The sequence below is a fragment of the Rhinolophus sinicus genome, chromosome 4 (assembly GCF_057876585.1).
Source record: "Rhinolophus sinicus isolate RSI-liver-muscle chromosome 4, RSI-T2T, whole genome shotgun sequence".
NCBI classification, from domain to species: Eukaryota; Metazoa; Chordata; class Mammalia; order Chiroptera; family Rhinolophidae; genus Rhinolophus; species Rhinolophus sinicus.
Genome location: NC_142504.1, coordinates 118,377,074 through 118,390,656, shown reverse-complemented (window position 1 = coordinate 118,390,656; position 13,583 = coordinate 118,377,074). Strand labels below are relative to the sequence as shown.

General features: G+C 49.6%; 1 protein-coding gene across 1 annotated transcript; it reads right to left on the bottom strand.

The window, feature by feature from the left end:
• Positions 1 to 1,084: 1,084 nt before the first annotated feature.
• Positions 1,085 to 11,871, bottom strand: RBFA (ribosome binding factor A). The gene is made up of 7 exons (XM_019715973.3): positions 11,660 to 11,871; positions 10,261 to 10,303; positions 9,424 to 9,600; positions 8,754 to 8,866; positions 4,061 to 4,145; positions 2,723 to 2,796; positions 1,085 to 1,676 (listed from the first exon to the last, which is right to left on the bottom strand). The coding sequence occupies exons 1-7, from the start codon at positions 11,818 to 11,820 to the stop codon at positions 1,406 to 1,408; spliced, it is 924 nt and encodes a 307-aa protein (XP_019571532.3). The 5' UTR covers positions 11,821 to 11,871; the 3' UTR covers positions 1,085 to 1,405.
• Positions 11,872 to 13,583: the final 1,712 nt, after the last annotated feature.

The window sequence follows — 13,583 nt, the reverse complement described above, 5'->3', positions numbered from 1 at the left end:
AGTCTTTGTCTAGTAGACCTGCCGTCAAGTCTTTTTTCTGGGAGAGTTTCTGTTGATTTTTCTTTTGAATAGGCCATAATTTCCTATTCCTTTGTATGCCATGTGGGTTTTTGTTGTTGTTGAAAACTGCACATTTGGATCTAATTATGTGGCAACTCTGGAAATCTAATTATCCCCATTCCCCAGAGTTTGCTGTTTTATTGATGTTTTGTTTCGGTTTTTTCCTAGTTGTAGACTGTCTGTGCTCAGAATCAGCCAAATCCCTCCACAGGCCCTCTCCCAATTCCCAAACACCCTCCATCTTATCAGAAATGTACAAGGACAGGGCGTCCTCGTATCTACAGAGAAAGGTGCTGGCGGGGGGGTGGGGGGTAGGAGATGAGGGTAAGGGTGATCAAATATATGGTGATGGAAGGAGAACTGACTCTGGATGGTGAACACACAATGGGATTTGTAGATGATGTAATACAGAATTATACACCTGAAATATGTAATTTACTAACAATTGTCACCCCAATAAATTAAAAAAAAAAAAAAAAGGGTGCTGGCAGCCTGCCAGCATCACAGATGTGAAGCAACGTTCTCCCTCCTGAAATACTTTACAAAAACAGAAATGACATTCCAGGTTTCCTTGCTTTACCTTAACAGTGCACCTGCCTATCTGAGCTCTGTTAACCTCGTTTGTGTACTTCAGGCTGATGGTACTCGGAGAGTGCTTATCCACGCAGAACTAAATGACGATGCACTTGACTTTCTCCAGCAGCACTCTTGTGACACCCCCCAACACGTGTCCCTTCTTTGAGAGGCTTATCACAGCCACACTAGGGACACTAGGCAGTGCTCTAGCTGCACACGGGGGCCATGTTTAAATAATGAAATCACCATCAGAAGACACACAAATGTGGAAAATGTAGCACAGCTACACTGTGAAAAGCACAGTTGGTGACAATACGAGAGGAAGCGAGAAGGCAGTGTCACCTTGTCTGAACTTCACTGATTTCACCTTTGCACACATTGAGAATGACCGTGAAGGCACGAGTTACAAAGACATTTCAGTGAGTCTGAAAATAATGAGCCACCTGAGTACCATCAATCTAAAAGGTTTTTATGCACTTTCCACACACCGTCTCACTTCTCACAGTGACAGTGACAAGAGTGCTCAGTGAGGACAACTGCACGCCACACGAAGGCTTCCCTGTGAGACACTAGAAGTGGCTGCGCTGCTCAAAGCAGAGGTCCCATCACGTGCAGCCTTCCCATCCACTCCCTGGTGTGCTCAACAGTCCCTCAGCCTTTGCTGTTGTCACCTCTCTCCACCTCTGGTAACTGCTCTGCCTCTCGGAGTTCCCACTCATGACCTGGGACGGTCTCCTCACAAAGGGTCCAGCCATCGTCCAGGTCATCTTCACTCCCCGCCCCCCACGGGCCGCTCCTGGGAAAGGTCACTGTCTGGGCGGGGCTGGCACTTCTTCCTCTTTTTCTTCTGCTTTGTCAGCTCAGCCACCTGTTCGGGCCCCGACCACACTGGGCTCACGCGCCCACACCCCTTGTCCTTCCTCCTCTTGTACTCCGCGATCTGCCTGCTGAGAGCCTCATGATCTATCCCACTCAGACTCGAGGACACAGCGGGGCCCAGGGTGTCACATGGCGGTGTGACGTCTCGGGCCTCAGGGTCCCTGCAGGGAAGAAGCACTGGTGACATGCCCGATCCACTCTGTGGGGCTCCCAGGGTAGTCGGCACCTCCCCACACCCACTGTCCCCTGTGCACTGTCCCCATGCCCTCCGGAGGGACACTGAGAGGACAGGACGGAGGGTGGGCCTGGGGCTGGCATTCTCCAACCCAGAGCCACTGCGCCAACACTGCATGCGCCTGTGTGTGGCACAGGCCAGCCCAAGTCTGATGCAGCCATCTGCAGGTCACTGAACACATTTCAATGCTCCCATGTAAACATGCCAGTGCAACAGGCCAGTGACACACAACTATGGTTGGGGCCTTTTACGTCCATCACTCACATTACCTGATGAACCGAAAAGAATGAATTGTCTATTGTGAAAACCAAACCAGAGTGATGCTTTCAAAACCCCAATCTGTCCACATCACAGCTCTAAACCCCCTAACACTTTACTCAGGAAGGTTCTACGACCACAGGTTTGCCTCCCCACCTGCCTCCTTGGTGCTGCCTGGAGCCTCCACTCTAGCTCAGTGGCCCTGAGGGCCCCCAAGGCCCTGACAGTGGCACATGAGGGTGATGCGGCCAGCTGTGTGACAACTCCTGCACCTGGGACAGCCCTTCCACACACAGCCCTCGAATCCTCACATGCCTTCCTCGGAGGCAACGCTGCCCCCCACTGGGTGTCCCTCCCCTCCTAACACATTACTGACTTCTCTCCATGATGGTAACTGCTTCCTGTCAGCCTCCCCAGCAAAATGCAGGCCCCAAACACACCACTGTCCTCTGTTCTTGCCTGTCCCCTAAGTGCAAGGACAGGGCCTATCGTGCACTGAGGGCAAGAAAAGGTGAGGGACACGCGTGTCTTTCACCTACACCAAAGGCACTTCTGGGTGGACCTGAGGACCTCGTGAGGCCAGGGCACTGTCAACAGGCTGCTACGAGAACACAGGGCAGGGCCCGGACGCAATGACAGCTGGGGGCGCCGTGGACATGCAACCCACACCTGCGTCTGTGCTGAGAGCACCCAACACACGCCCATGTGCGTCACCTGAAGCTGTTCTGTATGACGTCGTCTTTTTTATCACAGGGGCCAAAGTCAGCAACTGCCAGTAACCGGTCAACCTGAAAGGGAACAGACCGAGGATGATTCAGCCACACCTCCCGGTGCCTGTGGCAGAGCCTGGATCCAGCTAACCTCGAGCGTCACGCATCCCCTGGCTGGCTTAGTCGCAGGCCTTCTGATGGCACTTCACTGTCACTCCTTCCAATAACACTGTTCAAATGATGAGACCTGTTCCAAGCTTGTGCTTTCACACACCTGTTATTTTAACAATCAGGTTTTCTCTCATAATGAACAGTTTTTAAAAACTACATTTAAAACTTGTAAATGTTAGTCAAATTTATGGGAGAAAATTAGATATTAGCTGAATTAAATAACTAATATTTACTGGTTTGTCAAATGCTTACTTTGCCATAGAATTCATTTGGGGAAAAAGCCCCTCACATGGCCACATAAAGTCAGTTGGGGCCACGTCCAGTGAGCCCAAGGCAGCTGAGAGGACCAAGCTGCAGGGCTCTCACGCTGCCCACCTGAGGGCCTCACCCAAAGGGCGCCCTGCTCCCTGCACACCAGGGGCGGCTGGCGTATCCACCTGCCCGCTCCACCTGCCTCCGGGTCGAGTCACCAAGACTGTGCGCTGAGGGCCGACCTCAGTGACCACTTCAGTGCAAGCCAGGGTGGGGGTGAGGGTGGGTCCTGCCATTCTGCAGCAACCAAAAACACCACACCAGTGACCATTACAAATGTGGACAGAAGTAGAACCAAAAGAAAAATCAGTCCACAGAAAATACCAGAAATAGGACTGACGATACCACAAAACGAGGACAAACTGGACTTCTCCCAAGTTAAAACAGGAAGCAAAGATTCTCAGCACACATCTCTGACAAGGGACTTCGACTGGATACATAATGAACTTACACACATCAATAACAGCACAAATAAAAATGGGTAGGATCTGAACAGATCTCAGAAAAGGCGTGATCCACGGGCAAGTGAGCAAAAACCCAAGATCACGAGGCAGCGAGAAAACGCACAGGAGGAAATCTGGGGAGATGAGAGGAGGCGGCAAGTCCGAGGGGTGGGGGGCAGTTCTGACTGCCTGAAGCTTGAAAATCGAGGAATGGAGATTTGGTTCACCAAAGTGACAGGGATAGCCAGAAAATGAGGTTACCTCTGGCAACTTAGGCTGGGAAGGGGCACGGGAGCCCTACTCTTCATTTGCACCCTTCTAAGTCTACCTTTTTTAAACTGTATACATTATGTTTTCAAAAACCTTAGTCCTGTAAAAGTTGACATCATTAAAAGTTTATTATGTAAAGGCCTCACCTCAGCTAGGGCTGCATGTCCTTTGTCCTGAATAAACACAATTGGCGGTACGTTCCTCAGAGTCTGCTGGGACATCAAAAGATGCCTGGAGAAAAACAGGGCAGATTTACACTTAGTGCAGAAGTGTGACAGTGTCAGGAACAGAAACATGATAATCTTGTGAAGACGTAAGAAATAAGATCCGCTATCACATTATCCTGAGATGAAAATGTCAGTGGGCAATGTCTGCTTTAGCCAATGGCACCTTACGAAAGGGTAAGAAATGCATCCTCAGCACAACTGATTTTACTTTTCTAAATGCAGCTTGTGAGGTCCCTATAAATAATTGGACCTGAGTGCAGATAGCCTCTTGGGCTCCACAGATGGGCACTAGCACCCTGTCCGTGTGACGTCCTCCACTCAGGCGACATGCAATTGCCCCAAAGTGCAACACAATCCCCAAGGACCCAGACCTCAGATGCAGGAGTGATCCCTGTACCACTGACACATAACTCAGCAGACATAAGACAATCTGGGTGTCAGTACCCAGTGAAATGGGGCTGCAACACACAGCACGCCTGCTCAGTGACTCGCTGCCTCTCTTTGCAGTTGTGGAAAAACCCTTACACTAAACCCTGGGTGATCAGAAGGGTTGGGAAAAGGGACATTCTGTTCAACTGAATTTCTAACTACCTAAAAATTAATCAGAAGACATTATCTCGATAATTGTTGGAAATCTCTCACCTTTCTGTTAAATGTAAGAAATGAAATTAACTGACAATTGCTCAGACACAAGTTTACACTCCCAGGGATGACGGCAATGGACGTCACTGACCACACTGTAGGCTGGCTAAGGACATGGTGTGAAAATACTAGTTCTGTGTACTACTGACTTTGCAACATCTGTCCCCTGCCCCTGACAATGAAGGATGACGTACGGGGAGGGGCAGCCGGGATAGAGAGAGGAGAGGGGAGCAGGAAGGACAGGCTCAACTGTGAGGGTGCAGATAATGAGGTTTCTGCATCTTTTGAGCCTGAGGAGAAAACTAACTTCTTGACTGTCACCCAGCTCAGCAGTTCTCAAAACATCAGGACTCCTTTACACTGAAAAAATTACTGAAGACCCTCTAGAGCTTTTGTTTATGTGGGTTGTGTCTACCAATGTTTGCCATACTAGAAATTAAAACTAAGAATTTAAGGGCGGCCGGATGGCTCAGTAGGGTGGCCAGATAGCTAAGCTGGTTAGAGCGCGAGCTCTGAACAAAAGGGTTGCCGGTTCAATTCCTGCATGGGATGGTGGGCTGTGCCCCCTGCAACTAAGATTGAAAACGGTGACTGGACTTGGAGCTGATGGGCCCTGGAGAAACACGCTGTCCCCCAGTATTCCCCAATAAAATTTAAAAAAAAAAAAAGAATTTGAAAAATATGTATGTAGTAATACATTTTAAGTAAACCTACTAAACATCCATACAGACATTTTTAATTAAAAATAACTGTATTTAGGGGCCGGCCCGGTGGCTCAGGCGGTTAGAGCTCCGTGCTCCTAACTCCGAAGGCTGCCGGTTCGATTCCCACATGGGCCTGTGGGCTCTCAACCACAAGGTTGCCAGTTCAATTCCTCGAGTCCCACAAGGGATGGTGGGCTCTGCCCCCTGCAACTAAGATTGAACACGGCATCTTGAGCTGAGCTGCCTCCCGGATGGCTCAGTTGGTTGGAGCGCGGGCTCTCAACCACAAGGTTGCCAGTTCAATTCCTCGACTCCCGCAAGGGATGGTGGGCAGCGCCCCCTGCAACTAAAATTGAACACGGCACCTTGAGCTGAGCTGCCGCTGAGCTCCCGGATGGCTCAGTTGGCTCAGTTGGTTGGAGCCTGTCCTCTCAACCACAAGGTTGCCGGTTCGACTCCCGCAAGGGATGGTGGGCTGTGCCCCCTGCAACTAGCAACGGCAACTGGACCTGGAGCTGAGCTGCGCCCTCTACAACTAAGACTGAAAGAACAACAACTTGAAGCTGAACATAACCCCCCCACAACTAAGATTGAAAGGACAACAATTTGACCATTGTTCCCCAATAAAAGTCCTGTTCCCCTTCCCCAATAAAAAAAAAAAAAAAAAAAAAAAAAAAACTATTAAAAAAAAAAAAAATTTATTGAGGAGTGGCACTGTTTACACAGGTTGCAGACTTCTTTCCTGCCCAGCTTAATGGAACCCAGATGGGTCCTTATGACTGCATCTGCATTCAATCTGTTCCGATGTTATTTTGGTTGAAATATAAGAAGAAAATTTGGCCTCACACAGATCTGTAACTGGAAAATGGAGGGGTACATGAATATCCGTCAGAAAAGTGTCGATTTTTTTGTTTTTTAAGGAGGGCGCAGCTCACAGTGCCCCAAGTGGGAATCATACTAGCAACCTTGGTGTTATTAGCACCACGTTCTAACCAACTGAGCTAATTGGCTGCCCCAAGTGTGGATTTTTTTGACACTAAACAAAAACTCAACAAATGGTAGTTTTTTAAAAGTTAGTTGCAATGTGGAATCTGAAACCACATCAAGATCGTGTCCTACTCTGTAACGTGAAAATCCACTGCATTATGATCTTTCCCGATGCGTGAGTCTGTAACCTCACGCACTGGTCATCAGGAAAGACTGGGTCACCAAGCTACAGTTTCAGAAGGTCGACAAATTTTACTACACGACACTGCACTTAATATCACCCCCAATCTCATCCAGAGTCCCTAAGTATTGGAAAGCTGTCAACCTCACAGTGGTAGACACAAGTTTTCTAAAATTCTGATTGTCACTTGAAAGCTTGAATGTTATCATTGGCAACAAGTATGGTCAGTTGTTGACCCAGCAATCCTCCTGCTGGGTATCTACCAAAAAAAATCTGAAAACATTTATCCATAAAGACATATGTGCTCCAATGTTCATTGCAGCTTGATTTACAGTAGCCAAGACATGGAAACAACAGAACCATCTATCTTCAATAGATGAATGGATAAAGAAGTTGTGGTATATATACACGACGGAATACTATTCTGCCATAGGAAAAGATGAAAGAGTGTCATTTGCGTCAACATAGATGGACCTTGAGATTATAATACTAAGAGAAATAAGTCATACAGAACAAGTAGAGAACCATATGATTTCACTGATATGTGGGATATAAAACTGAAAACAACAAATGAACAAGACAAACAAATGAAGAAAGAAAAACTCATAGACACAGACAACAGTTTAGGGGTTACCAGAGGGTAAGGGGGGAGGGAAGTTCTAGAAGATGGTAAACAGGGTCAAATATATGCTGACGGAAGAACTGACTCTGGGTGGTGAACACATAATGTGAGATGTACGTGATGCATTACAGAATCGTACACCTGAAAGCTATGTAACTTTACTAACAATTGTCACACCAATAAACTTTAATTAAAAAAAAAAAAAGGGCCGGCCCAGTGCCTCAGGTGGTTGGAGTGCTGTGCTCCTAACACCAAGATCACTGGTTCGAATCCCACATGGGTACGTGAGCTACGCCCTCTACAGCTAAGATTGTGAGCAACAACTCTCCCGAAAGCTGGGCTGCCGAAAGCAGCCGGAGGTTGTCATGGGCTGCCGTGTGCTCCTGTGGGCTACCATGTGCCGCCAAGAGTGGCCGGTGGCCAGCGTGCGTGGCTGGCAGCCAGCGTGAGTGGCCGGCAGCCAGCATGAGCCGCTATGTGCTACTATGGGTTGCTGTGTGCTGCTGCGGGCTGCTGTGTGCTGCCGTGAGTGGCTGGCAGCCAGCATGAGCTGCTATGTGCTGCCATGGGCTGCGGTATGCTGCCCTGGGCTACCATGTGCTGCCATGAGTGGCTGGTGGCCAGCATGAGTGGTCGGCAGCCGGCGAGAGCTTCCGTGCGCTGCTGTGAGCAGCCGACTGACAACCAGCGACCGACTGCCTCAGCCTGGGGGGAGTGCAAGTCTCATAACACCAGCATGGCCCAGGGAGCTGTGTCCTACACAACTAGACGGGGAAAAAAACAGCTTGAACCAGAGTTAGGGGCGGGGACGCACAAGAAAGGGGGGAAAAACGTATAGTCCGTTGTTTTCCCTGAAGTGACAGGCTCACCTGTGTCATTTGAAGAACCGTGTCAGTCAAATACCCAAATCTGAATAACTATAGTTGATTCACTGGCTCCTTCGAGTGAAATGGTATCCTAGCTAGCCATCACCACATTCGGCCAGGGGCAGCCACCCCCTCAACCCTTAGCGAGCACTGCACCACCCTGCCTGCCAACAGACTCACACCCAAGCATTGAAATTTAATGACATTAGTAACTTCTGCTTGTCCATCAAGGCTACTCCTAAATACAACTGGCCTTGGTTTGACTAAGCATGCGGCATGAAGTTCCACTGACCACCAGGCCACCTGGGCCAGCAATTTGACCCACGTGGTTTCAGTGCTATTGTGCATAGTGAGAAAGGGACAGAACATGTTACTGGGGAAGCAGCTTTAACCTCACAAACCCCTGAAAGGGTCTTGGGGGGCCAGGGATGCAGGACCACTCTGTTTTGGAGAACCACAGACCTAGATTACAGCTCATGTGATAAAATAAATTATACTCTGAAGTTCAAGAAAACGCTTCCAAAATTTTCCTTAACAGCAAAACGACGTACTGAAGCAGGGCGGGAGCTCAAGTTGTTGCAGAAGCATCACTGGCAGCCAGCATGCTCACCTCAGCTGCGTGGAGCTCCTCTGCAGGACGGCCTTCACGTGTGTGTTCCGCTCGGCAGACAGAGTAGCCTTCCAGTACACCCGGCAGGCGGAGAAGTCCCACGTCACAGACACCTGAGTCCACCCGGCAAATCACTTTCAGCTCACGTGGGCTTTCCGATGAAAACCCAAGTGACAGCAGTCTTCAGCAATCAGCCACCTGAGAGCAGGTGCTCGGGCGGGCACACTGCCACAGCCCACCATCCCCACCATACACCCAGACACCAAACTCTCAGTGCCCACGCCACCCCACGGCTCTCGTGACAACTCCTGAACTGCCCGTGTATCCTCATCATTTCCCTTCAGCTAAACTTACGCTAAGCAGATAGACGGTAGAAGTCACCTCCCTCACCTTTACACCAAGACAAAGGCAGAGGTGGCCACTTCTCACCTAGCCCCCAGGCCTCCCAGGTCTCAACTTCCTCACACTTACTGGGCGTCTCACCACACACTCCATGCTGCCTGGTCATGGCCCCCATGTGCAACAGGAATGTGCCTCCACACCGCACACGTGGGCTTACACTGGCACACTCAGCACCACTCCCACAACGCAAACTAAAGACCTGGAGAGGGACACGATCAGGCCTGCAGACCTCAGCCCCAACATTTCTCGATGCGCCCGGGCCAGCTACCTTGGAGAGCTCCACGTTCAGGTCGTAGATCTCTTGGCTCACTTGGGGGGTGCACAGCAAATCGGTGAGTGCTTTGTAGAGGAGGCCGTTCAGGGCCCTGAGGCGCACATGGTCTTCCTTCTTGGTTTTCTTTGAGGTGCTCTTGGTTGGGAATTCCAGCTGGGATGGCTTGTAAATCTCCGTTAGGAAAGCACACACAAAGGCCAACATTACACTGTATATTATAACTGCACTAACTTCCAAAAGGGGGCAGCTGGGAAGGACCTGAACACCTCATACAGGAGAAATAAATGTTACTCTCAGCTATCTCAGCTTTCATTAAGATGCAGTGTATTTTGCAGAGCTGGATCATTCCAGATTTTACCCAGCATCCCTCCAAGATTAAAAGTACTGCCACTATGTAGTTTTTTCTAAAAAACATTTTATTGAAATGTAATCTACATATCATAAAACTCCCCCTCTTAAAAGGTTCAGTTCAGTGGTTGGATACAGTGTTTTTTTCTAACAAGAGCCATTCATTATCTAAACTTTTACAGTATATCTACACACGTGTTTCACACACACACACACTCACACAAACACACACACACTAAAAACTGAATGGACATTCCCATGTTAGAATTTGATCATAAATATGCCATTCTGGAAAATTATAATGTCAGGTTTGTTTGTATAAATCAAAATTCTATGTTACCAATGCATCTAGTCCCACCCCTATAGACTTTGTCCCCTTCAGTATGGAAATGGACGGACTGCCAGGCAGGAGCTTTGCCGACTTTTGGAACCTCATGCCCATCAAGGTTCTAAAGTGGCTCATCGCTGCTGCTGTCTACTTACCAAGTGAGGGCCCAAGGAAGGACCTTCATACCAAAACTTTTTTCTATGGGGAGAAAATAAAACTATGTTGGATATTGATACAAAATTAAAGGAAAAAAGTTACATAAGCTAACTTGAGGTTATGATACCACAACTGTATCTAAGGGCTAAACAAAGTCTACTTCTAGTCCAAAACGTAGAGAAAGAGGAACTTAAAAATACATGAACCAAACTGCACATGAACACTGTGCTTTGATACAGCTGTTTCCCGGGGGTACAGGGTAACAACTGACTCACAGAGATACTGGGGTTGAACAACTAAGTAAACAGGTGGTGGGTAGGGGAGCCAGGCTTTCAATGTTGCAATGGGAGGTTACAGAAGGGCAAAGTAAGGAAGCTAGAATGGTCCATGTGGTAGTGGAATAGAATTGGAGATCTGTATGATCTCAAGTTTCATTTAATACAGATACTGGTGGTGACATACAGAATCGTTTACAGTGAAGTGTATATACACGGGTTAATGTACACACCAACTTTTTGCTTTGTCACCTCAAAGGGCCTAAAAGACAAACAGCAAGTAGCAATGAACATACTGAGCTCAGATCATGGTTTCTAATGCCATTCTCCACTAATGGGAGAGCTCCATGGAGAAATGCCTGATTCTAGAGCACAGGCATGCACTTGAATGATACTCTATCAATACTGGTTCATTAATTATTTCAAATGTGCCAGAACAATGTAAGATGCTAATATAGGGGAAACTGGGTGTGGTTTATGGGAACTCTGTACTATGTTTGCCAATTTTTCAATAAATTAAAAACTGTTTTTTAAAAATAGTCTACCAACAAAAATAGTCTAAAACAAAACAAAAAAACTTACCACATATACCTACAAAAGTAGTATAGAAATCACCATTATACTTACCTCTTATCATAAAAATCTACCCTGATAAGCTTTCTTCATTCCTCAAATCAATCCCACATGGAAAGTATTAACGTGGAAAAAAAATTTCTCATGGTTTTCAAATTACCCTCTTTATTTGATGAAACTACTCTCCTGAAAAATGCTTCTAGTAACAATAATCAATATAAATATACACATCACTTTGCTTATTATGTTCATGATATACTGTTATTTTTAAAGAGTCTTAAAACTATGTTATCTCAACTGTAAAAGACAAGAAAAAAGGTGGAGTGGGAAAAACAGCAAATGTTAACAGGGAGGGGTGGAATTGTTGGTGACCTTTCAATAATCACTAATCTAACAGGCAAAGTCTGAGCTTGCTGGCCGAGTGCTGGGAGCCCGGGCTCTGGGATTCCCGCCCTTCGCGTGGACCCCCGCCCCGTGGGCACCACCCTAGCCCCGCTACCTTGAGGGAGCCGCCCCATCCCCCCGCCCCTCCGCACTCGGGGTGCGTTACTTGGTTTTCGAGGCAAATTTCTTGAGCAGGTTCTTGCCGCAGGAGATCGGCGAACCGTGCAGGCCCCGGGCGCCACCTGAAAGAAGCCCCGCATGGCGGCCGCCAAACAGTGCCCAGAGCTCAGCGCGGAGAACCAACAGTCCCCGGACCACAACCCACATGGCCGCCGAAGGAGCGCCGCAGCGGGATGAAGTACAGCGAAGTTACGTGGGGCGTGGCGACGTGGGTGGGGCGGGGCCTGGAGGATAGCTAGGCAGGACCTGAAGTGGAGGGGCGGGGCCTGGAGGATGAGTAGGCGGGACTTGAAGCGGCGGGGTGGGGAGACGTACGTGAGGAGCGGTGCGGACGACGGGGGTGGCGCGGGGCGGGGCGACACGGGGGGAAGGGTGGGGCCTGGAGGGCGGGTAGGTGGGACGTGCAGCGGCGGGGCGGAGCCGTGTGTTGAGCGTGTGGACGACGCGGGGGCGGGGGCGGCAAGGGGTAGGGCGGTGCGTAGAGGATGCGTAGGCAGGGCGGAGCGACGTGGGGCGGGGTCTAAATGATGGGTAGGCGGGGCGTGGAGCAGCGGGGAGGGGCGAAATGCGTGCGAGCGGGGCGGTAAGGTATGGGATAGGGCGGGGCCTGGAGGATGCGTAGGCGGGACGTGTCACGGCGGTGCGCACAACGCGGGGCGGGGCGAAATGACGTGAAGTGGGGCCTGGAGGGTGGGTAGGCGCGACGTGAAGCAGCGGGGCGGGACGACGCGGGCGGGACGGAGTCCGGAGGACCGGTAAGAGGGACGAGAAGAAGCGGAGTGGGGCGACGAGCGTGCGGAGCGGTGCCGACGCGGGGCGGGGTTTTGATACAGGGCGGGGCCTGGATGACGAGTCGGCGGGACGTGGAGCGGCGGGGCGGGGCGACGTACGTGCGGAACGGCATGGGGTGGGCGGGGCCTAAAGGGTGGGTAGGCGGGACGTGAAGCAGCGGGAGGAGGCGACGCGGGCGGGGCGGGGTCCGGAGGACGGGTAGGCGAGACGTGAAGCGGAGGGGCGGGGCCGAACGGCAAGGTGGGGTCACGTGTGGAGAGCGCAAGGACCGTTAGGCTTCTGTGAGCGCAGGAGGAGGGATAAGGTTTATGCAAATACACGAAGCTCACTGAGAAGGGTTCATTGCAACTCCCCTACCACTAAGTAGCAAATGGAAGCAGGGAAGTGAGAGCTCTTCGCAGGGTGGTTTAAATGAAATGGGGGCCGCCTGGAGAGTTGCCCCTGCTACTTACACAACTAGGGAGGATTCATGTCTCTGCCTGTTTATACTGCCATTTCGCTTACTCATGCCTGAGTGTTTTCTTCCTGCACTACGACCTCACTAGGTTACCTGGAAAAGGACGCACACTCATCCCAAATCCATCGTCCTCGTCCTCCCTGATAACTCCTGCAGGGAACAAGGCACACTTCCTCCTGATCCCCCCCACCCCGCCTTGCTCATCACTGGCTCTCAGGGATAATGGCTCTGTTTGGTTTTCTCCCCACTAGGAAGTAAACACCCTGAGTGGCGACTTGGTTTCCCAAGGTCACGCCAGCACTTAGAACAGGACTTGGCACCTAAAAGGTGCTCGGTAATCATGTTTTGAATGATTGAAAAAACCGAATGGACAGGGATTAGAGTATCAGGGAGACTGTAATCCAAGACGCTATCAGAATTTAATAGGATGGAAAGCAACAGCCCACTGGAAAATCCACAGAACAGTCCTGGATTTTAATCCAAATTCAAATATTTGCAAGCCCTGGATGTTAGACAAGTACTTCTCTGCTCTGTTTCGTGGTAAATGATAATAGAACTTCCCTCATGGAGCTGCCTTGAGGATGAAGTGAAAATGTAAGTAAGGCACTGAAATTAGCAAGCTCTCAATAAATGGCAACTATCATTACTATTCTTAAAGTTT